The following is a 25,775-nucleotide window of genomic DNA, read 5'->3' as shown; positions in this document are numbered from 1 at the left end:
GAATAGCCAAACATGGAATCAAGTCTACTCCTGACACTCACATTCACAATTAAAAACATCGTTATTGTAACCAATAGCAGTGCTTTTCGAGATCTTTCTTTGTAAAAAAACAGGAAACTACTAGAAAAATTCTACTAAGAAGGGCACATGTAGGTACACCCTGCCTCAACAGCAAATACATAATTTCAAAACTCAGCTACATAATACCAAAGTTTCACAAAATAATAATAATTTTTACAACCACAGTTACATAATAATTTAAACACCAAAATTTTGCAATGTTCTTTTACAGTTCCAATTATAAATAATTTTTTTTCTTCCACAAGTTCAAAACAATAAAACCATTAATAAATTTTCGAAACAAATGCCTCTCAAATGTCGAAAGGAGTTTTTCAAAATACAATAAAGAGATTTCGATAACTACAGCTGTCCCAACTCCGGTCACAGTTTGTAACAATGTTATGTATAATATGTGAAGTATCTAAATGTAGTTGCATAAAATGTCCGAAATGCACCACTTTAATTTTTGGGTTCTTGTCCATTGGTATATATACATGCACTACAACAGCTGGAGCGTGTTGTTCAATACCTGTCAAGTGGGAAATATCCTGATTGATTTGGATTTTTGCGACAAAGAGCTGAGTTTTGCCATGATGTTGAAAATCTGGTATTTCTGACATAAAATAAGAAGTATTTATGGGACTACAGTAGGTAGCAAGAGAAATGGATGAACCTCAGTCTTATGTGTGAAGTTTATTTCCAGAACAAGTTTTTTAAGTGTCATAAACTTAGCAGTTCTGGTTACTTCATTCGAGGGTTGTTGTCTCTTACTAGGGTGACCAGATCAAAATTTTCAAAATCAGAACATTTAAGAAAAGAGTGTGACAACATCTTGAATTCCTGTTTGAGTCGTCCAGCTGCAAAACTTATGCCCACATGAATTTAATTTTCAGGAACTGCAAAAAAATCTTGTTGAGAATAGAGGTAGATATTGAATTCTGTTTTAATAAAATATTATGTTCATCAAACCATACAATCTCAGAAAAATGTCACTTTTAAAGTTTGTGTTATTTACAAAAATGTTTGGACATAACATGTTTTCAGTAGTACTGTATTTGTAATGATGTGTGCCTTTTATGATGAAATTATACAGTAAGAAGAATTAAACATCTATAATTCAATACTATAGGAAAAGAAAGGAAGGTACATTGATATTTGAATCCTATTGTCTGATTTTATGATTACATCACGAACTCTGTCCTGTTTCAAGAAGTTTCTGACAACAAACCGTATTGCCCCCCACATCTGCCATGAGAGAGGTGTTTCCCATAATATTGTATTCTTCTTTCTTAAGAGGAATCCCTTCACCACAGTCACTGTCGTAGTCTGAGACACTGCCTCTTCGCAGTCCATCACGCGACAGCTCTCTCCCAACTGCATCACAGTTCATTGTGACCTTGTTGAAATTGCAGGACTGCTAAGCAAATGTGTTGTTGGATGAATGTGATTAACTATAAAATAGAACACGATCCCTGCCCCTCATGTGTTTTTACAAGCAACACTTTGCATGAGATTGAAAATTTATGATATTATTATTTAAAGATTGGAACATATAAAATCGTCCTTTTATTAATTGGGCAAAGGAGTGTAGAAGGATGCCATGCAATGTATTTTATATCCATTATATTCTTCTTATGCTGACAACAATACTGGCATCAGGATGGCTCTCGGTATGTGTAAAATGCAGGTGCTTCAATGTGCCTTTCTGATCTCTCTGTGTTATCACGTTGCAGATAATACCTCAGTAATGTGATGATTGCCATTTCAGCTTTTGCGACTGAATGCCAAGGGACAGCTTGGAGTCGGGGAAAGGTGCATTGAGGCTGATTCCCAGGGTATCAAGCTGGTGTTTTGTCGTTTGGGCACAGTTGATGGACCCTGGCAATATGATGAGGTGAGTTTAATTTGGCCTGTGTGTCCCAATAAGACCAAACACACGTATGGCTCTAAGTGACTGTACATCTGAACCAAAAGGAAATACACTGAATAACTATCTATGTACCTAGAAACTTGACACTACTCTGCTGTGTGATACGAGTTTAACTTCACAAGGCGTACTTGTTACGTACAGCTGCAGCGTTCACTCACGAGCTGAACTGCCAACAGCTGGATCAGGCTGGTGTGTTCTGGAAGGAATCTGCGCAGCATTCAAACAGGCACCCCAACACGTTCCACGTTGTATTACATAACTACTTGAATCCGCCTTGTCAATACACTTATTAATGAAGGAAAACTATTTATTTAACCATACATGTTTCGGGAAGTCAACCATTCCCTTCATCAGTGGTCAGTTCAAAGAATAAAACAATATAACACAATCTTTTAAAGAAGTATTGTGTCAATGAATAAATAAAACTTACGAAATATTATAAAAATGATCAATACATAAAATTTTCTTGAACTGAATGAGAATACTATATAATTTTAAGATCTTCAGGTTTTTCTTCTTTTTTTTTCTTTCTTCTTTTTGTTCCTTAAATGCTCATATGCTAGTCTTATACAGTGGGTAATCTTCTGCACTTCTCTCATTTAAACTTGATTCAAAATTATTTTTTTGTGTAAGATAAATTTCTAAACTTTCCAAAATAGTCATTAATTTTCCCTTTTTGGCCGAAAGTAATAAATTCATGTCATTAGAAATGTCTTAAATTTATGATTCTTTTCGACCATATGTTCTCCCATTGCCGAATATCTTTTATGTTAGACTGCATTAACATGTTCTTTGTACCTTATAGCCAAACTTCTTCCAGACTGTCCTATGTATCATTGTTTACATGTTTGGCATGTTAATTTCTAAATTCCTGATTTATTAAATATACATTTTTTTTTGCTAAGGGCTTTACGTCGCACCGACACAGATAGGTCTTATGGCGACGATGGGATAGGAAAGGCCTAGGAGTTGGAAGGAAGCGGCCGTGGCCTTAATTAAGGTACAGCCCCAGCATTTGCCTGGTGTGAAAATGGGAAACCACGGAAAACCATTTTCAGGGCTGCCGATAGTGGGATTCAAACCTACTATCTCCCGGAAAAAATATACATTTATTCTCTATCTTATCTGAATTGAAAATTATCTTATTAGTATTATTATCCGTTTTGAATGCAACACTGATGTTCTTTTTCCTGAAAATTTTAGCCAGTTGATAAGTGTGCTTATTTCGAAAAGTTAGAACTGCAGATTTCTTTTTCTCCTTTTTCTCTTTAATTAAAGTTTTTGGTTCATTTTTCACTATTTATCATTCTATTAATAAATCTTTTGGAATATCTGTTGCTGCGAGCAATTTGATGGATTATATTTATCTCTCTATTATAATTCTTCTTAGACATAGGTGTGTTCTAAGCTCTGTTAATTAAACTGTGAAATGTTGCCTCTTTATGTTAACCTGGATGATTGGAGTCGTTTCTGATAATAGTATCTGTTTGAGTAGCTTTTCTGAAAATTTGAACATCGAGATGACCAGAATTTCTAGTAATTGTTAAATCTAAATAATTTAAAGTCCTATCATTTTCAATTCCATTGTAAAATGCACTTGTTTATCCAAAGTATTTAAATACTCTAATACACCATCAGGTTTAACGTTTTGTTCATCGACGTATCTCAACCCTGTAATCAATCCATCTATTTTATCCACTATTTTATTATATTCCATGTAATCCATGGATACGTTTGCTAAAATACCTGAAGCTGGCAAACCCATTGCTAGGCCTTTAGGACTGTTTGTAAATTTTGTTGTCAAAAACAAAATAGTTATTTTCCAAAGTAAATTCTAGTAATGTTAAAAATTCTTCCATTTCCACCTTACTTAATTTGCTGTGTTGCATTAAATTCTTTCTTACTATTTTTATAGTATCTACGATAGGAATGTTGGAATACATATCTTTGGTATCCAAACTATGTATCGTGTAGTAGTCTGTTAGCTCATTGTTTTTAATTCTGTTACTTATAGTGTTCTTTTAAAAATCTTTGTATGAATTTGACCGTCTTATATACCAGATTATTTCTAAAATTAACTATTGGTCTAATAGGAATTTCTTGTTTATGAATTTTCGGTAGTGCCTTAAAAGTAGATATTTCTGGGCTCGTGTTAACTAGGCAGTTAGTATCTTTGGAGTCTAACAAAAAAGTTATGTTATTGAGAATTTGCTTAAGTGTTTTCTGCAATGATGACGTGGGATCTTTTTTTATCAATTCAAAATTATTGCTAGTTTAGAAAGTTTTTAGTCTTTTCAATATAATCTTGTCTTGTTATTAGCACATAGTATTAACTTTATCAGCTTTTGTCACAACAATATTCTTATTATCTATCTTATTCTTCAATAATTTAATATTCTTATTCAACTCCTTATGGTACTCTACCATATGTTCTATCATATTGGATAGTGTTCTACTAATTTTGTATCTAAGAGGAACTTGTTCATCAACTGGTAGGTTAGCTATGGCCACTTCAGTTTCAGCTATTAACTTTACCAAATCTTTTTTATTACTATAATTCTCCTTTCCCCAATTGAATTTAGGCCCTTTACTTAAAACGTTCATTTCATTAACATCAAATTTAACTTGAGTTAGATTTTTAACAGGATCAAAGAACTTGTGTTCATTATCACCCAGAATATTTACCTTCTTATTACCTTTAAAGTGTTTTACTTTATTATCAAGTAAATTTTGGAACTTCTTATCCAATATCACTTGTTTCTTGTATTGTGTCCTAATACACCGTATCAGTGAATAAAGAAAACTTATGAGGTATTATAAAAATGATCAATACATAAAATTTTCTTGAACTGAATGAGACTACTACTGTATATAAATTCAAGATCTTCAAGTTTTTCTTCTTTTTGTTCCTTAAATGCTAGTCTAGTTTAAATGAGAGAAGTGCAGAAGATTACCCACTGTATAGACTAGTATCTGATCATTTAAGGAACAGAAAGAAGAAAACTTGAAGATCTTAAATTTATGTAAGTATTCTCATTCAGTTCATACCCCCTGCGGGTGGGGGACGCACATGTAGAATACACCCGCGGTATCCCCTGCCTGTCGTAAGAGGCGACTAAAAGGGGCGACCAAGGGCTGACTGAATTAGAACCATGAAACTAATTTTGAATCGTACCATCATGCGGGGAACACCATAGGTTGCCTGTACTTGCGAGTAGTACCACTAAATTTGGTACGAAATAGGTTTGTGATTAGTAGCAGTAAAAGCCTGGCCTGGTGGATTCCAGTACCCGTGCATTGTACCCATGTGAGCAACACCGCGGGTCTGGGCATAGCCTGTGAGTTGTACCGCTAAATGCGCAGCACCGTGGGTCAGCGTTGCCTGTGATTGGTACCCACTATGTGAGGAATACCACGGGAATACCGGCGCCCGTGTTTAGTACACCTAGGTGGGGAACCTTCTCGGTTTGCGTTGGCTATGAGTGGTGCCATTGTGTGAGACACACCATAGGTCTGCGTTACTTGTACGTATTGCAATACTTGTGAGTAGTACCATCTTTTGTGGAACACTGTGAGTCTTCGCTACTTCTGATTAATACCCCAACATGACACATACCATGGTTCTATTTTACTCGCGACATGTACCATTCTCTGGGACCTTAGACGTGGATTTTGCACCCCCTTTAGACACCAAGCATCATTGTGCTTTATAAGTGGTTCCTTGGTCGGTAGTAATATTTTCGATCTGTTTTGAGTCTGATCCACTGGTTTTTGTTTGTTTGTTTGTTTGTTTGTTTGTTTGTTTGTTTGTTTGTTTGTTTTGTTGGGTTCCTGTCCATCCATTCATTCTTCATGACATATTTTATTTTTATTTTGGTCAGTGGATGCCTTTGAAACTTTTGTTCTTTCATTTCGTACCATTAGGGGCCGATGACCTTCGATGTTAGGCCCCTTAAAACAACAAGCATCATCATCATCATCATCATCATTCAGTTCAAGAAAATTTTATGTACTGATCATTTTTATAATATTTCATAAGTTTTCTTTATTCATTGATATGGTGTATTAGGACACAATACTTCTTTAAAAGATTGTGTTATATTGTTTTATTCTTTGAACTGACCACTGATGAAGGGAATGGTTGACTTCCCGAAACATGTATGGTTAAATAGTTTTCATTCATTAATAAGTGTATTGACAAGGTGGATTCAAATAAAACTGTTTTAAATAGTTCTGTAATACATTGATACTAGTCAATACGGATCAAACAACCATATTAACCTATCATGGTTAGGTTTATCAACAGTCCCAAGTTGTGTCGGCAGTGGTGGACTGGAGAGCGGGCCTTGCTGTTGTGGCGGCCGCGGGTTCCATGCTTATTAACTGTTTGAATGCTGCGTCAACTACAGATTGCTGCTGTGGTAAAGGGGAATGAGTGTCATGTGCTGGGTTATAGCTCCTGTTGGAGGTGTGCGGCTGTTGACTGCAGGCATCCGGGTGCAGACCTTGTTTGCTGGGTTGAATTTTCTTCTAGAACTGGCGATTTCTCGGTGGGAGGCTTTAACAACAAAGAAAGCAAAGTACAGTGTTGACGGTCATGTAGTCCATATTTCTCTGACAGTGTCCTGTAATTTCCCAACAATTACAGTGGCGAAATTAAAAAATGAAATGGATAAATGGTAACTTTAATAAAATATATATGATGAAATTGGGTGCCACCTGCAAAATATTTACAGGGATAATTGACTCTGTAGAGCATGAATGAACTCCTTCCCCCAAGGCGACGGTCATCATGTTGACGAGGCTTTATTACCTTACCTGATACTATTTAACTCTGAAAATAAATTTGGGTAGCATGCCAGGTTTCTCCTTATTCTAGCAATCAAAGATTTACTATAAGTTTTACTACTAGAATTCATTTACGAAACAAAAGAAAAGAAAACAAACACCAACAATAATCGTCACGTGATGAGACCAACTCGTTTTGCTGCTTATAAAAATAAACATCTACAATGTACAAACATACATACTATAGTTCTGAACACCACACTTCAGATTGATGATATCATACAGATAAGATGACTGTCCATTCTTAACATCATTTACGTGAACAAAATAGCATCATCACCGTGGAATCAACTTATCACGGATTATAACTGTACAAACGACAATCCCAGTCACCTCACTATACTCTGTTAATCAAGTCATACACCTTCACAATGTAAGGTGGCTACTGTGGAATTAATAAGTAATGACAAACATGTTGTATCGGTCAAAGAAGGACCAAGTAATAAACTTGGCCTAAGATTTCATCTAGCCACAATTAGTTCTATGCACAACAACAGATTACCTCCAAATTACACATATAAAACCATCACACACACTGTGCATTATCTCGGACAGGAATAAACCAGAATATGACTGACAAAAATGAAACACTATGTAGCATCTTCCACAAAATACACACCGGGAATGATTCGTCATGAACTCGTAAAGATGTCTTAAACATCTGTAATGACTCCACAATCAAGGTTCTTCAACACCACTAGCTCTCGTCACACGTGCGTACGCGTACATATAGACTTGCTCCACATGGCTCTAGCGTCACCAAAACTCCCCTGGTGGTAGCAATGTTCTGACTGAAACATCTTCAAGCGTCTCTCAGTTGATGCAACCTTGTTCGAAATTGGAGCTGTTGGATTGGCCAGTACGCAAGTTCATCTTCAGCCTGTACTTGCCGGCTAAGCCACTTGTTGGGACACTTTCAACAGACTTCAACCGTATTTACCGATACAGTCACTGCTGGGCCATGTCTTTCCTAACTACAAATCCTTCTTAATTTAGCAAACTCACTTATATTCACTACTTTATTGCTCTTGGTAAACTGTCAAAGTGTAGTAAATAAACAATTAAAATTCGGTACATTGATGGAATCTTATGAGACTGATGTGGTGATAGGAGTGGAATCGTGGTTGAAAGAAGGGGTGGGTAATAGAGAAGTATTTCCAGAAGGGTACACAGTCTATCGTAGAGACTGAGGAGATAAAAAGGGAGAGGGGGTGTTTATTCTGGTGAAGGAAACTTACTGTTCACATGAATGGTTTACCGATGAAAGGGATGAAATATTAGGGATAAAATTAGTTTGTGATAATATGAAGGAAGTGGGAATTATAGGAACATACAGGCCTGGAAGAGAGGAAAGAGACATGGAAATCTTTGAGAAAATAATAGATTATACTCATAAAAACAATAATAATGATATGGTAATAATTGGGGGAGATCTAAATTTGCCTGTAGTTGAATGGAATGGAGCTGCAAGTGAAGCCCATGAACAGAAACTGGCAAATAAGTTAATTTGGGAGGGAGGATTTACACAAGTAGTACAAGAACCGACTAGTCTCAATAACTTACTAGATGTATTCTTGGTTAAACCATGGGAAATTGTTGATAAAACTGAGGTAATTGAAGGAATAGGAGACCATAAGGTTGTAATAATGGATGTAGGACTCGTACCAAAAAGGCTTAATAAGAGGGTTACACAAGACAAGAAATTGTACAGAAAAACTAAAGTTGATGAATTTGGGACTTACCTTAAATCACAGTTCAGTTGTTGGATAAGTAAAGGGAGTAACGTGGATACACTTTGGGCTAAATTTAAAGGAATCATTTGGAAAGGAGAGAAGAGATTTGTACCTGTTAAGAAGGGTAAAATGACCTCAGACCCTGTTTATTATACAAGGGAAATAAGAAAATTAAAAAGAAAATGTAGAATAGTAAAGAGGAAAATCAAAAAGGGTAGGGAGAGTAGAGAAACTAGAAAACAGCTAATGAGGGAACTGAATAGAGTGAAAAAGGAAGCAAAAGAGAATTATATGAATGGCATACTTCAAGAGGGTAATGACCACAAAGGGAAATGGAAAAAGCTGTATTCATATATCAGGAATCAAAAAGGAAAAGGAACCCAAATTCCTACAATGGTGGGAGAAGGGGGTGAACACTATTTAACAGATACTGAGAAAGCAAACCTATTTAGTAGGGAATTTAAAGATTCAGTAGATGATTGTCAGGAGTTGGACACCGAAACAGAAGATAGAGAGGGAGAGAGACAGACGGAAACAAGAAGCTTCTCATTCACAAATGAAGATATTTTCAGAGAAATCCAACTGCATCAGCAAGGAAAAGCAGCAGGAAGTGATCAAATTACTGGAGAGGTATTAAAGACAATGGGGTGGTACATAGTGCCTTATTTAAAATTTCTCTTTGACTATGTCATAAATAATAGTGTAATACCAAAGGAATGGAAGGAATCTATAATAATACCAATTTATAAAGGAAAGGGTGATAAAAGAAACCAGAGAACTACAGACCAATCAGCCTGACCAGTATAGTTTGTAAAATACTGGAGAGTTTAATATCGAAGTACATCAGAGGGATATGTGATGATAAGAATTGGTTCATGAGGAGCCAGTATGGATTTAGAAAGAAATTTTCTTGTGAGGCACAACTGGTGGGATTTCAGCAGGACATATCAGATCAATTGGATTTAGGAGGTCACTTAGATTGCATAGCCATAGATCTTTCCAAAGCCTTTGATAGAGTGGAACATGGAATATTATTAAAGAAATTGGAGGGAATAGGATTGGACGTAAGGGTTACAACGTTGGATAAAAACATTTCTAAATTCAAGGGTTCAGAAAGTCAAAGTAGGAAATAATGTATCTCAGGAAGAGAAAGTTTGGAAGGGAATTGCACAGGGTAGTATAATCGGTCCGTTACTTTTCTTAATATACGCAAATGATTTAGGGAACAATATAACATCAAAAATAAGATTGTATGCAGATGACATAATTGTTTATAGAGAAATAAACAACATTGAGGATTGTTCAGAATTACAAAGGGACCTTGAAAGTATCCAACAATGGGTTGAAGAAAATAATATGAAGGTTAATGGAGGCAAATCAACTGTTACAACTTTTACAAACAGGAGCTTTAAAACTGAATTTGAATATACTTTGGATGAGGTAGTTATCCCAAAAGATGGCAAGTGCAAATACTTAGGTGTGAGATTTGAAAGTAATTTGCACTGGAAGGGTCATGTTGATGACATTGTTGGGAAAGCATACAGATCGTTACATGTCATAATGAGGCTACTTAAAGGATGCAACAAAGAATTAAAAGAAAAAAGTTACTTGAGTATGGTTCGTCCGTTATTGGAATATGCAAACAGTGTTTGGGATCCTCACCAAGAATACCTAATAAAAGAAATAGACAGTGTGCAGAGGAAAGCAGCAAGATTTGTAACAGGGGATTTCAGGAGAAAGAGTAGTGTATCAGAAATGTTAAAGGAACTTGGGTGGGAAACTTTAAGTAAGAGAAGGGAGAAAACTAGACTTATAGGTTTATATAGAGCCTATACAAGAGAAGAAGCATGGGGAGAAATCCGTGAGAGGCTTCAGTTGGAAAATAATTATATCGGCAGGACTGACCACAAATGTAAAATTAGAAGGAATTTTAGCAGAAGCGATTTGGGTAAATTTTCATTCATTGGGAAGGGTGTGAAGGAGTGGAACAGTTTACGAGGGGTAGTGTTTGATCCTTTTCCAAAATCTGTACAGATATTCAAGAAGAGAATAAACAGCAACAGAGAAAATAAATGAAGTGTTAGAGGGCATTCGACCAGTGCAGGTTATTGTAAAAAAAAAAAAAAATGTGTGTGAATAAATTAATTCCATCCCCTGGTCTAAGGAGTTTTGACAGCCAAAGTAGGGGACTGCCTGTAGGGGTGAAGTACAGTGGGGACTTCGAGGGCCCTGGGACCGCTACGGTAGCTGTGAAGGCCCTTCAGGAACTCTGAAAAGTGGTGGCAAAAGGGGCTCTGGTTAAGACGCAGCAGCTACTTAGGTTCCAGAACAGGTGGAAAAAAAAAAAGTAAATAAATAAATGCAATGTAAATATTAATGTTATACCAGTTGTATAGTATCATTTGAAGTAATTCCACATACTGTATATCAGATGACTATATTTGTAAGTAGTACAGGAGATATTATAAGTAGAATTTTGTAAACAATATAAATTTATTAAGGATGCGCTGTGTGTTTAATAGAAAACATTGTTAGCGTAAATTGTATAATATTGTATTATAGGAAAATTTTCTTCTCTTGTTAATTTAATATTTAGTGCTTTGCAAATAAAGAGATTTTGATTAATTTGATTTTGATTTGATTATATTACAAATTATTTTATGGGAATTTCCTAACCTAAAATCAGGAGACCGTACTTGTCTATGGTTACAGTTAAATGCTTGGACGAATCTTTCTGCTTTGCTGTTGGACTGCAGATGGAATGGATGTGTCAGTATATGATGGATACCATTGTTGGTGCAAAAGTCCCGAAATGTGGAGGCAGTAAATTGAGTACTGTTGTTGGAAATCAGATTTTTAGGTAAACCCTCTATTGTGAAAATCTTCTGTAATGTCCTAGTGGTTGCTTCTGCCGTAGGAGAGTGAATTTCTACAACAAAGGGGAAGTTGGATATTGCATCAAGGACAACGAACCATATCGAATTTAAGAAAGGTCCATATGTATCCAAGGTGAGAGATCTGCAGGTCGTGCATTCTGATTATTTTTACAAGATTCACGGTGTCTTCAGTACTCCTGTCAGTAACAATGTTGACGGGCAAGCTGTTTAGTCTGGACAAGAGTTTGAGGTGTGACAACTCTGAATTTATCTCCTGCTCGCACAGTTAGTTTATCTTGGGGCAACAGTTTGACGTGCTCAGGCCAACCACTCCTGACACATGGCTACGTGCCATGCATCGAACTGAATACTGTCTCTTTCAACTTCACATCCAGGCAGACACATTCATGTCGAATGTAGTGTCTGTTCCTGACGGTGCTGCTATACTTGATCTGACATGAATACATACGGAGGGTATGTTCTGGAACATTCTTTCGTGGTTTGTGAATGGTGATGGTCAGGAAGCAGTTTCCGTAATACTTTGCTGGAAGGTGATCAAAAGGCCTGGACCTTTGCATGATTACAGGCCGTAGATTAACCCGTATAAAAGGAATGAGAAAGCCTTTTATAAATAGCAAATTTAAGAAATATATATGAATGAACATACAGATAAAAGAATTTAAAACCTAAAAATTGAATATGACCAATTACTATACACATTTTCCAATTATCCTTATTTAACCAATTCCTTCTCATAGTGATTTAATTAGTTCAATGCAGTTCCAATTCTTAACATTTTTATGTTGATTGGATAGATAATAGAGGCAGAGCAGAATTACTTAATGTAAATAGGCAAACTGGCATGAAGAAGAAAGCTCATCTTTCATTCATACAATTACATTGGCCCCCAGGTATTAAAATCTGAACAAGTTCCAGATTTTTAGAAAATTGGACAGCATAAAACGAATGGAAATGGAAAAATATTGGGAAAAAGGCAAAGATCTGTTTATGGTTTTTCTCGACATTGAGAAGGCATATGACGGCCTTGCAAGAGAGAAGATTATGGGAAAGCCTGAGGAATGTGCCAAAGGGACTGGTGAGGAACGTTCAGATGCTGTATGAGAACTGTACCAGCTGTGTGTGATTGGGTGACGGACATTCATCCCGGTTCAAGACCAAAAGTGAAGGCCAGCAAGGCAGTGCACTATCTCCATTGTTTATCCCCATCATGGATGACATAATGAAGAACATCAAGAAAACCTCTGGTGAACTAAATGCAATGGTCTTCGCTAATGATGTTATGATCTGGAGAGAAACTGAGGAACAAGTACAGTCAAGATTCAATGAATGGAAGGTTAAGTTCCAGGAGTTCAATCTCATGATAAGCATACTCAAAACAGTAGTGATGGCAATAAACAGAGAGGGACGACCAGCGAACATCATGCTAGGAAACCATCCACTAGAAAGTGTGAAAAGCTTTACATACCTCGGCAGTGTAATATCTCGAGATACAGTACACTAGCCACAAAGGAGGTGGCAAATAGAGTACAGAAGAGCTCTTACTTTTACCAGCAAGTAGGAACACTCCTCTGGGATCCCAAAGAACCAACAAAATCAAAGCTGGTGATGTTCAATCAGTACTTCATACCAATCTTAACCTATGGTATTGAAACCTGCACCCTCACTAAGAAAGACTCTTCAAGGTTGCAGGCATCATATATGAAGTTCCTGAGGTCCACAATTCAAAAAACCAAACTGGGCAAGTTAAGGAACGATGTGGTTAGAAAGGAAGCTGGGATTGTTACATCATTGTTAGATCGGGTCAGCATGTCCAGACTGAGGTGGTTTGGGCATGTAATGAGGATGGAGCCAACAAGGACACCTTATGTTAACTTCGCAGGAAAACGGACGGCAGGAAGACCAAGAACCCGCTGGATGGACATCGCAGATTGGGGAAGGACTCTGGAGGACATCATTAACAACAGAACATACAGTAGAAGTCCGTTATAGCGAGAATTCATAACAGCGAAAAAATTACTCGCTATAGTGGCGGGTTATCGTTATATCCGATTTTTGTAAAAATCGGGAAAACCCCCATATACATTAAAATCAGTATGAAATGGCAATCAGTTTGTTCAAAACTTGCATTTTCGCTGATAATATCCACACTACGGCTTACTTGTTTGTTCTTTTTCAAAATCCAGTACTACGTGAAAGTGTATGTTTAATTTAATTCTGAAAAAATTATAGTACTGTATTTCTCCGAATCCAAGACTACCCCCACTTTTTCCTTCAAAAATTTAAGTCAGGCTTAAAAAGTGCTTTGTAAAATCATATGAATGCCTGTCTTATACTGTAACGTGCTGCACACTTAAATACAATGACACTGTGATGTGCGTTAATAAGAACAGTGACAATGCAATTATTTTAAGGTTAGGTTTGGGTTACACTTAAGGGTGTCACGACAATTAGTTAAAATACCAAGAGATATACCCAGTTACAGTTAGATTGATTACAAGTATACGGTGAGGACCAATTAGAAACTCAGACAGTATCCGTAGCACTGCTACACTAAGGCTGACTATAGACACGCAGTGATGGACGGGTTAGGTCAGTACATAAATTAGAACAAGTTTGGTACAACGGTATGAAAACACTTTTAGCACAATAAGGAGCTAGGTCACCAAACATAACACTAGAATCTCAGAGCGACTCACTAGTAAATAATCCTTTGGTACCAAGGTAACTGGTAAGTCTCGAGACACAGTGACGTAGTAGGCGATAGTCAAGTGACAGTTCAATGGTAGTAAGTACCCCGGTGCACAGCGTTTACCGAAGATAACGCACCCAGAAGGTCCAAGTAATTTATCACTCAGAGTCACCACATAGAAACAGTTAAAGCAATAAGTAAATGCAAGTTTTTTTTTTTTTTTTTTAACCAAAACAACAACTTACCTCGAGGATGGTATGTAGAAGGTGCTTTTGGATCTTGGCAACTGTGACCAATAGTATTACAGTATCATAGTAATTTAGCAATTAGTGCACTTTCATAAACACGAAAGGATAAAGCCGAGGTTTAGGAATATAGAAATTTAATTTAAACACCAAATGAAATACTACACAGGTTGAATTAAACGAAGATTAACTAAGAGGTTTGCAAAATTAAAGTTTCAAAGGGTGGAGCTAATAATAATTTACATGAATTCACAATCACAAGGAGAGAAATGAATTCTATCCTTACACGATGTTAATCTGGAAATACCTGCATAAATTAACAGGACACAGAAAACAGGGAAGACCCCAAAACGCGAAACATGTGAAACCTCACAAACCAGAGGTACAGCACAGGCACAAAACGAATTGGTTAACTCGAGAAATAGCAGAATACAGTTTTAAGAAATAATTTCAATGTGTGACACCACAGGGCCAGTGGAGACCAGAAAAGGGGAAACACGGTAATACATTTACCAATACTTCAGGAGCTTATCGGCGTGAGCAGGAATAACCGCTCGATATAATATTTCATAGGTTAGATCATATGCCCATAATCAGAAGGGCGTCACAAGCGCAGAGGAGTAATTACAATAAAATACCACACCGACTCAACCAGAGCCTTACAGGAAACGGAGAAGTTACTCCCAAATTCAACACTTCACGTACCAAATCACCATAGAGATCGCACGGATCTCACCATAACAAATCAGTTACCGGGGAGAAATAAAGAAATCAATAATAATAATAATAATTCCCCAAAATTCCAAGTCAAGTTCACAAGAACCAACAGTAAACGTAGCCGTGTCAGTCTCCAGCAAAAAAACATCAGTCATCTCCTTCAATCGAACAATGTCAATCAATCTCAATGACAATAAATGTCACCAAGACAACCGCGAACAAAAATTAAAATTAGACGGTCGACGAGTAACCAAACACCGTTGTACGGATTGGAATTCATTTTTCTCAGCTCCGTTAAGAAATAACAATTTACTACCCAGGATGGTTGGTGTTAAAGGTTTAAACTTACAGATCTGTTAGGCATATTTAGCTTGCCAAGTTAGAAATGGGTATAACCCTATACAGAATTACATTCATTCAATAGAACAACTTTGGTACCTTGCATAAAGGGAAGGTTAAATTAGCATAGCTGACCACTGAAAAATAAATCGGGAACCAGAAGAAAATGAGTTTTTGAAAAGGGGTCAGTTATGGACTAGCGAGAATGACGGGTCCGAAGGAGAATCAGAACAGAAAAATATAACATAAGTAGAATTTAAGTAAACAAAATAAGAATAGTTTTAAAAAAAAGGTCAGAACCTACCAAAATTACACCCCAAAAGGGGGAAAAAACCAGGGAAAAACCCTGGATTAATATAAACCCTCACATGGCACGTCCGGCCGTACAAGGACAGGAAACAAAATGCAAAATGGCTTCCACAACACTAGTCAAGGCCCCGCCGTTATCGCTAGTAATAGGGTGCGAGTGGAGGGGGAAGGAGGAAAATAGTCACAATGAGAGCAGCGTGATAAAGAGGTACACAGACAAAGATATGTATACCTCTGCTAACAATTTAAGGAGGATATGTTTGAAGGAGATTAAACATAAAGTATTAACCTTACAATACAGTACGCATTTTTAGACTATTTTTAGACGCCAAACATTGGCTTTAGTTATGCCATATTTTTTGCGTCTGCACAATTATTCTTTAACTTAAAATTGGCATCATAATATCGAAGAAAACACGTTGAAAATTTGCCGGCTATACTTATTCCACATGTGTCTACAATACGACGGTCCATCAGGAAAATATTCTTGGTTGCTATAAAAGTGTTAATTTCATTCAGCACCAGATATAACTGGCCGCCACTACACGCACATCTCGCTTGCCGGGTTCAGACAACTTCAGCGACTAGAGATGTGGACGTTGAAGGTTAACGAACAATTTTACTGAGCTACGGTATGGCAATTCTCCCCCAGCGTTTTTCGTGCACATACCTCACAACGTCTTTGTTGCGGGCCACTGAATGCATTTTTTTGTACAGTACGCATTTTAAAGGTATCTATGTCTTAACGCTAACACCGAATATTGGTTTTAGTTAGGCCTATGTCGTATTTTCTTACGGCTGCACAATTATTCTACGTTTCCGAGTGTTTAATAACCATTAGCTTAAAATTTGCATCATAATATCGACGAGAACCCACTGAAAATTTGCCGGCAATACCTGTTCCATGTATCTTTACAGTTGACGATCCATCACGAAAATATTCCTGCTGTCTATAAAACGTAATTTTACTAAGCGTCAGATACAGTAGACATGTTATAACTCCGCTACTGAGTAGCCGTGGCCTTTCTAAGAATTCGAGGGCTCACATGTTTTGGTGTCATTCTGCAGATTTGAGAAACGTTCTTGTAGAGGCTAATAGAACGTCATTCTTTCTTCACTATTTCCCGAGATCCAGTGATGTTACTCATAAGCACTGTACAACCGGTTGCCACGGCTAGCGACGTATAATAAAGAGGCGGTCGTTTATTGTCAACGAGTTTTGTGTGTGCGTGCGCGTGCAGGGGTGAAAAGAAGCAACGTGGTTACTGCGGTAGTCACCAGTGGTGTTCATTACTGTTAGGCTGCAAATGCAAGGCGACCCTTGAGTTTTAACATGAGATTCCGAGAAAACAAAACGTCTTCTTGGATTCAGAGAAATACTACGGTATCACTCCAGAGGCCTGTGTGGCAAACACTTCCGTTTCTTCTTCAAACGGCGTCACCTATCCTAACCGTATATGTATCATGAAAATACATTTCAAATGCATGTAGAGAAATGATAATCTCCTTGCTAAAAATTTACAGGGGAATAGCCCTTCCGAAATTTAACTAGACTCGAGAAAATATAAACTATCCTCTGAAATCAGCGATGCACTCTGCCATATCTTGAGGTGTTTCACATTCTTACTTAATTTCAGTACCGTATAGAACATTAAAATTAAGAGATCGTTTAATTCAGCCTTTATTTTTAACGAGTTAACAACTGCTATTGACCACGTTATTTACACATTTATTACGAAAACGTGTTATCCTCTTTCATTTTGAATTTTCTTTAGAGAACAGCAGTCGACGGGTATTACAAGACTCCAACAACGCTTTCGAATGTTGACGAGAGAGCTCGCAAATGCAATTAGCGAGAAAACTATTCCGTATCGAAAAGATTGATCGCATTTTGTGGCAAATGTTTCAGTTTTCTTATTCAAACAGTGTCACCTATCCCAACTTAACTGTACTATATGTATGATGGAAACATACTTCAAGCGACAGTAGAGAAATGATAACCTTCTCGCTATAAATTTATATGATAATAGCCTTTCCGTTATTAAACAGACGCGAGAAAATATAAACTAACCTCTGAAATAAATGATGCACTCTGCCATATCTTGAGGTGTATCCCATTCTTACTTAATTGCAGTATTTAGCATTAAAATTAAGCGATCATTTATTCATGCTTTATGTTTAACGAGTTAACAATTGTTATTGGACATGTTATTTACGCATTTATTACGGAAAAATGTTCTCTTTTATTTCGAATTTTCTTTACGGAACAGCAGTCGACGGGTATTACTAATCGACTCCGACATCGCCTTTGAATGTCGACGAGAGAACTCGCTGGTGGACATAGCGAGGAAAGATGCCGAATGTCATGAATCGCATGCGATATAATCGCATAAATAGTGGTTACGGAAAAAATCACGCACGCTTAATCGCTCGTAATAACAGATGCGTCAGTGATAAGGTTCTCGCTGTAACCGAAGGATAATACACAGTTTAATATAGGAATTTTGAAGGGACTCTCAGGGTTCTCGTTATGTTACACGCGTTAGATCCGTATTGAAATGTACATAAATACAAAGTATGTTACAAGTGTTATTTTAATATCTCGCTATAGCAAACTACTACTGTGTCTCAATAAGTCAGAATGGAAGAGGTTCGCCAGTAGTAACTGGGAAACTGGAACTGTAAAATGATGATTATGAAAACTAGAGACACACAATATTTTATTTATTTTTATTTATTTATTTTTTGTCTTCAATAGTGGCGAAGTTAGGACTCGTGGTCCTCTCTTACACTTAACCAAATGCATGTCCACTGTTGATGCATTACACTGCTAGATCCACATCATTGATTTCAGACATGTTGACATAAATGAAATTAATTCAAGGAGTTATAAGATTATATTACATTACCTTTATAATCATTGCATCCTTCCTTAAATATAAATATAAATATTAACGTTTTGAATGTGTGCGTATAACACTACGACCACGCAAAAACTGAAGCAGTGACTGACTACAATCTGCTAGGCCACCCATACTGCGATGAAAATGGAGGAACTCAGTGCTACAGAGAACCTCGGGGGAAAATTGAATTATAATGTATGAATACGGAACAGTTGGAAAAGAAAAAAATATTCTTTCCACCTTCTGCTCACATAAGGGCATGACATTTGTTAAAACACTTCTCCAGCTTGAAATAGGGAAATGATAGTGTAGTTACACATATTGTCTATTGCATAGCATCTGCTTTTAACACACGTGTGATTTCCTCTGCTATAATGAATCATAAATGAAGATGGATTAACAAACTTGCTTTGTTGTTGTTGTTGTTGGTGGTGTTGGTGTTGTTGTTGTTGTAGTACAGAACAGCAGACACTTGGGTGTTTTCTTCTGATGTAATAACATCTTATAATTCAGTCTGCTTGTATGGGTTGGAGTAACAAAATCAGTAGGTGTTTGAAGCTTTCTTAGTGTCAACATATCAGGCATGAGACTAGGTGTGCCCGAGCGGGAGTAGAAGACAGGCTTTATCCAATTTAGATGTAATAAGGAGATTCATTTTCTATGATGAATAGTGATATTTGATCAGAAGTTTTGATATGGGTGTTGTGAGAAAATATATTGTAGTGCAATATTAGCGTAACATGGTGTTATGCAAGTTGAAATGGAGAAATCTGCTAGAGTAGGGCTGAAAGTTGAACACTGCTGGCCCTTCTAGTTCTCGCATGTCCAACAGGTGCCATTCAGTAAGGAGGTGGACAAATCGTCTTTAAGATAGACTTATTTATTTAGCGTTTGGCTGTACATAATTATCAACATTAGTCAAAAATAAAATATGTTTTTACATTATTTACAGTTTGACTTTCAAGTTGTTAATAAAGTCTGTTACAGCTGGTCCTGCTTCCACAAAGTCACTGAAGTTGCCACTAAAGGAATGCGTCAGGCAGTCATTCACTAGGTGCCGAATGGTCTGTCTGGGAGCACCACAACTGCATTCTGGCGAAGGTATATGTCCCCACTTGTAGAGATGATTTGCACATCTGCCATGGTTTGTTCTCATCCTGTTCAGCGTTGACCACGTTTTCTGGGGTAGGTGGAAGCCACTTGATGGTGTTGTGGTGCTTGTGATGTCTTGCAGCTGACATGGAATGTTTTTTACCAATTCTTCCTTCCAGGTTTGCAAGAGGTTGAAATTAATGTTCACCATGTGTCTTGCTGTCCTGATGGAGGGGTTCCGCGAACGTAAATGTCTGGCTTCAGCAGCAATGATGTCCTGGTGTATTGGTAACTGGTCGTTTGCATTTATCTTCTTATACTCCCGGAGTAAAGCATGTTTGCGTTTTGAGTTACGCTGGTTGAATATGACTCAGTTCTGGTAACCAGAATGTAGGTGTTGATTTTACTGTGCCAGATACAATTCTCATTGCCTGATTCAATTGGGCGTCGACAAGTTTGGTATAACTGCTATTGAGCCACACTGGAGAACAGTACTCAGCTGTTGAGTAGACCAAACTGAGGGCAGTGGTGCATAAAGTGTCGGCTGACAAACCCCATGTAGTGTCACACAGTTTCAGTAGTATGTTGTTTCTAGACTTAAGTTTTTCAGCCGTTTTCTTTAGGTGTTTCTTGAAGGCGAGGGTTCTATCTAATGTGATCCCCAGATAGTTTGATTCATTGGTGTGGGTCAAGCGATTTTTCCCCAGGTACACTTCTAGTTCACGATTAGCTAGCTTATTGCATAAGTGGAAACATGTCACTGTAGTTTTGTTTGGGTTTGGCTTCAGCCTCCATTTTTGGAAGTATTCTTCAAGAATGTATAAATAAGTAGTGGGGTATGTTTTGTATTTTTGATATGTTTGTCCTCAATAGCAATTGCCCAGTCATCTGCATAGCCAAACTTTCTTGAAATGGTTGCAGGCATGTCAGAGATATAGAGGCTGAAGGGAAGTGAGGCCAAGACAGAGCCTTGAGGCAGCCCATTGTCAGGTTTCTTCTTATTAATGATGGTGTTTCCCAAAATTACTTGGAATCTGTGATTCGTTAAGATAGACTGTTGGAGCACATCAGCGTAATTTTGAGGAGCTAGCTGCACCACCTGTCAGTCTACTAACTTTTTGCTGTGTTCTATCAGTAAGAAAATTCCCATTTGCTTTGGTTTGTTCCAGACAACTCATACCCTATTTCACCGGGTGCACAAGAAGTGCGTGGCGTTGCACCCGCAGACAACACATTTGTCGCTGATGCCCTGCGATGTCGTCAACACTTACCATCAGTGGACTTTTAAGGAACTGCAGCCCAGATGGCAGTAGAACTTACTTTTACATCACCACTCACATCACAGCTGCTCAGGAAACTCGTACAAGTTAAGTAGGTAAGCATACTGCACGGTGTAACAGAACAGAACAGGAGGGATGCTGTGCGCTAAACTCGTTAAATAGTATTCTTTGTAACTTTGCTTTGTCAGTACACTTTCTGTCAATGACATTTTAAAATCAGTTTATACAAGTCAATACAGGAATAAACTGCACCTATCAACTTATGAGGTCAAGTTGATAAATTCTCAGACTGACCTTTGTGTACCGTATATCACCTTCAAAGTAGTCTCCTTTTGAGGCTAAACATCAATTCCAGTGGTGTTGCCATAAGTCATTTGCTCAGGATGTTCAAAACCATCTACTATTCAGCTGCTCTTTTAAGTTTTTGGTATGGAAAGAAATTTTATGGCGAAATGTCAGGTATATAGGTTGTGGTGTTGTTGGCCAAAAACCATACAGTCTGGAGAGCAGATGTCGTGGTGAGTCCTTAGACGTTTCAAAACTCCGATGGAGAGAGCATCATTAAATGTTTGACTGTTGTTGTGGATAGTCTGATTACTAAACGACCTGGGCACACATCGTTTCTCCCCCTTTAAAGTGGGAAGATGCCTCAAATGTTTGACTTCAGCATTTCAGAACGTGCTGAAACCGTTTTCTTTAGCTTGAAGGAAACATTGTTCACATAAATCCTCATTTTCACTGTTCGCACATCGTTACAAACACAGTGTAGTGTACGGAACATCGCAGCAGTGGAGCTCACTCTTGTTACGCAGCTGCAGAGGTGGTATCCGTGCTGTTCTGTTACGCATCTGTTTACTGTCGCTGTTGTCAAGGTGGTGACAGTTTGATATTTTGTATTTTAATTTGTTTAAACTTCTCTTTTAATTGTGTGTGGTGAGACAGCTGCTGTAAATTATGTACTGTTTTCGACTGCAGTCTAAGACAATTACTTCTGTATGCAGTTTTATGAGGTGTAATGTTTCTCAACTAATACATTCCATATTTTCTTTTATGTTGAAAATTGAAGAATTTTAATTTCTTTATTTATTTGTTCATTGTTGATTATGGGAGAGAGGAATTTTATTAATGTTGCTAGTGCTCTGATAAATACCATATTTATTTTGGTTTGAGCTCTCTCAATTATCAGACATGACACCGTTACTACTTAGGTAGTAAATAAAGACAGACGGAGTGATCTCCCAAGGTATGTGCCTTAGACTGACCTAAATGAATAAGGTAACGATCATATTAAAGGTAAGCATTCACTAGATCTCATCGTGCGATGTACCACAGCATATCCGATTTAGACTGTCGAGAGTATGACTCGCTGATAGTTCTGAATGTGTGATTGCTCTTGAAACACTGCACAGGTCTCTGAGAGGCCCGTTTAGTAGTTTTATATCTACACATCAACAGCGATATACTTAATGAGTCGTATATTTTTTGTGCAAGTCAATAATGGGCTCTCAGAAACTTCAAAGTGTTGTTGGTTAGTGCAAACCTCCTTGTAGCTTTTAGTTATACCACCATCATACACATGTTGACAAGTGTTGACTTTTCTCGTTAGTGATGTGGCATCATGTTCGCGATCTAGTGTACGCTTAGCTTACATGAGCATTGTGTTGTGTTTGCTTAGTACTCAGTAACTCCATGTGCAGTGTTTTGAACATTTCGGTGTACGTACTTCGAGTTTGATCTGACTGAAGATGTTGTTTACTAATTGGTATTCATTGCCTTTATATCACTCAGGCATTTTATTTAAACTGCCTTTTCCAGTGACTTAGCTAAGCTTTACTACACAGAATTACTGAGGAAGTGTAGGTAGTTCTGTGGAAAGAGAGCCTCACATTGCCTTGTTCTTCCTTTAGAAAGTAGATTGTTGTTACTGTGTTTGTTAGTTTCTATCAGTTAGACACTCAGAGGTCAAGAGTCCAGGTTCTGGTATTGCTCTATTCATATCGCTGTTTGGGTTAGTCCCGCAGATTCCAGTAGTGTTATAATTAAATAGCTGAATGGCTCAAATGGACTTGATTTGTTACTAATACATAAGTTAGAAGTTTTTCAGTCTATCAAAACCAGTGCAGGAGTAATAAAAGTGGAAGAGATAACATGATAAACTGAAAGTTAGCTGATGGTACATGAAACACTTTATGCTGAAAACATGAACATGAATGTGTCAAAATATTAGGGTCTGAATACATGTGTAAATCTTAATGTGCAGCTATTAAAAAAATCTTTTGTTGGGATTTCTGTTCATGATATGTACAAGTTTCCTTGCAATCAGTGCCACGTTCCATTTAAAGTAATGTCAGGCCGTTGTGGAAAGAGGGATTGCAATCGGTGTGGTCTAGTATGAATAAAGTAACAGTAACTTCTCACCTGGAAAGTATGAGACTTGTGACCTCTGATCGTAATCCTTGTGATGACTTCTGGTAATACGGTAGATTGTACTGGGTTCATGTATTTATAATACTCCCATTTTAAGGCTGCTGTGAAGTCTGCATCGGCTAGTTAATCTACTGGTACAGACTTTCACGGCTGATTTCAGCTGACAAGCTTTGATGTTTTCCCACTGTGTTGACATTGTTAATGTGTCGTTGTATCAGCTACACTTTGGTAGCCCTCGTCAGGATGAAATGACACAGGCATGAGGAGCCAGCATCGACTTCATCTCTCTTGGACTGGTGTTTCTCTAAGACCGTCTATCATCTAGCGGTTGTTAAAGTCTCTTAAAACAGATGCCATGCTTCATTATCTCCACAGCTTCTCTGTAGAGATGAGAATGATACTCATGAGTAGTTTCTTCAAATTTCACTTCATGATCTAAAAAAGGGAGAGCGACATTTAAAATGCCAACACAGCATAAAGATCAAATCTCGTCAACTAGTCCATGATACGAGGGGTCCGGAACAGAGTCGAACCTAGCTTGTTGTATGTAACATGTGAAGCTGATGTTGCATGATCCATTGAAACTCCTTATGCTATTTTCAGTGGACGATTCTGTGTTTCGCAGTGTCTTCACGAATCAGATAGAATGAAGTGTCAAGAAGAACACACTGTTCCTTTGCTCCCTTCTCTGGATTCTATTCATAAAATCTCTGTCAAAAAATAAGAAATGCACTTCACGCACATCATAGGTAGTGATTTTTGGAGCTAGGTTAGAAACAAAACAAGAATCACATATCAGTGGAAACAGTGAGTGCCTTCCTTACTCACAAACAATAAAATATTTTCTTCTAACTTCATGATCTCAGGTGCTAAACCCATTCTCAGCTTTGTAACAACTTTCTTGGTTAGTGACTATGTTTAAGATTTTCAGTGCACTCCTAGCACATTCTTTTATAAATGAGGTGCCTAGAAGCTGAGATAGAAGGTTAAATTTCCTGTTGATTATTGTACCCTTCTCAACGTTCAAGAAGTTAACTTTTACTACACCTTAAGAAGTATGCAGAATGGCAGATGACAATTCTTAGAATAATTTCTCAAACTGAAGTTAAGGAATGATCTTGTCATGTTGGACTCGTTCCATATCAAGTATGTACACAAAACTGCCTGTACATTTTTTATATAAAACAAAAATTGAGCAATTTTGTTTATGAATTTCATCAGGCAAGGAGTCATTTTCTGAGAGTAAGAGCCTGGTAGTGGAAATATTTCAATTGATAACATTCAAGATTTTAGAAAAGCAATGATAAAGTAAACCTGTAGGAAAATAGACGAGAAGTGGCTAGTACACTAAATATTACTTGTGAATTTGTAAATCTTAGTCCTAAAGAGTTTTCTAATTTACTAGCAATACATGTTGACCTGGGTGTGGCTGTACCCTCCCAGCCCTTCAGATTTGAATTTCCTTCAATTGGCTTCTAGATACCTCAGATGTAGTTTTAATAAGTTGGGACTGTAATCTTAAAGTTCCTGAAAACTGTTTGGACTTTGTGATGAAATTAAAATCTGTACCAGGAGTGTGTACATTCCAATACATATTTTTGTAAATGAGATATTTTGGAGATGAATTCATATTAAAATGTTTTTAACTATTTCTTTGTTTTTATTTTGTGCAGTTGAGGATAAACTCCATGTGCTGTGATGTGAATTCCTTTTCACGAGGTTTTGAAACTTAAACCACTGCCCATAGCAGACTGTGTTTGTAGCTGTTCTTCATCCTTGTTTTTGCACAGTAGTAGAAACATCACTTTAAGTCACATTAAGACCAGAAGGCAACAGCTGGAGTCCCGCACTTCGAAAGAGAGACATTTCAGCTCAAGGTTATCGAGCGAGAAAAATTCCCATTCGTATGTTAGACCTTGTGACTTGTAACTCCGGCAGTCAGGCATGTGTATCTACGACATCAAAAATTGTTAATAACCTTGCGAGTGGGCCGTGTGGTTAAGGGTGCGCGGCTGTGAGCTTGCATCCGGGAGATATTGGGTTCGAACCCCACTGTCGGCAACCCCGAAGATGGTTTTCTGTGGTTTCCCATTTTCACACCAGGCAAATGCTGGGGCCGTACCTTAAGGCCACGACCGCTTCCTTCCCATTCCTAGGCCTTTCCTGTCCCATCATTACCATAAGACCTATTTGTGTCGGTGTGACGTAAAGCAATTACCAAAAGCAAAAAATATAAAATAGAATAATATTTGAACTTTTATTTGGTACATCTATCGGAAATAGGTGTAACTACAGTATACTTCACC

At 37.5% G+C, this 25,775-nt stretch overlaps 1 protein-coding gene across 1 annotated transcript in view; it reads left to right on the top strand.

Annotated features, from left to right (window-relative positions):
- Positions 1-25,118, top strand: part of Pgant7 (N-acetylgalactosaminyltransferase 7) — a 188,583-nt gene extending 163,465 nt beyond the window's left edge. Inside the window, exons 11-12 of the mRNA XM_067153717.2 lie at positions 1,829-1,954; positions 20,932-25,118. Coding sequence (XP_067009818.1) covers positions 1,829-1,954; positions 20,932-21,075 — 270 coding nt within the window. The 3' untranslated portion in view covers positions 21,076-25,118. The remainder of the gene's footprint in view (positions 1-1,828; positions 1,955-20,931) is intronic.
- The last annotated feature ends 657 nt before the right edge of the window (positions 25,119-25,775 follow it).

This window comes from Anabrus simplex, chromosome 9, assembly GCF_040414725.1.
Source record: "Anabrus simplex isolate iqAnaSimp1 chromosome 9, ASM4041472v1, whole genome shotgun sequence".
In the NCBI taxonomy this organism is placed as follows: domain Eukaryota; kingdom Metazoa; phylum Arthropoda; class Insecta; order Orthoptera; family Tettigoniidae; genus Anabrus; species Anabrus simplex.
This window is presented reverse-complemented; position numbering and strand designations above follow the sequence as displayed.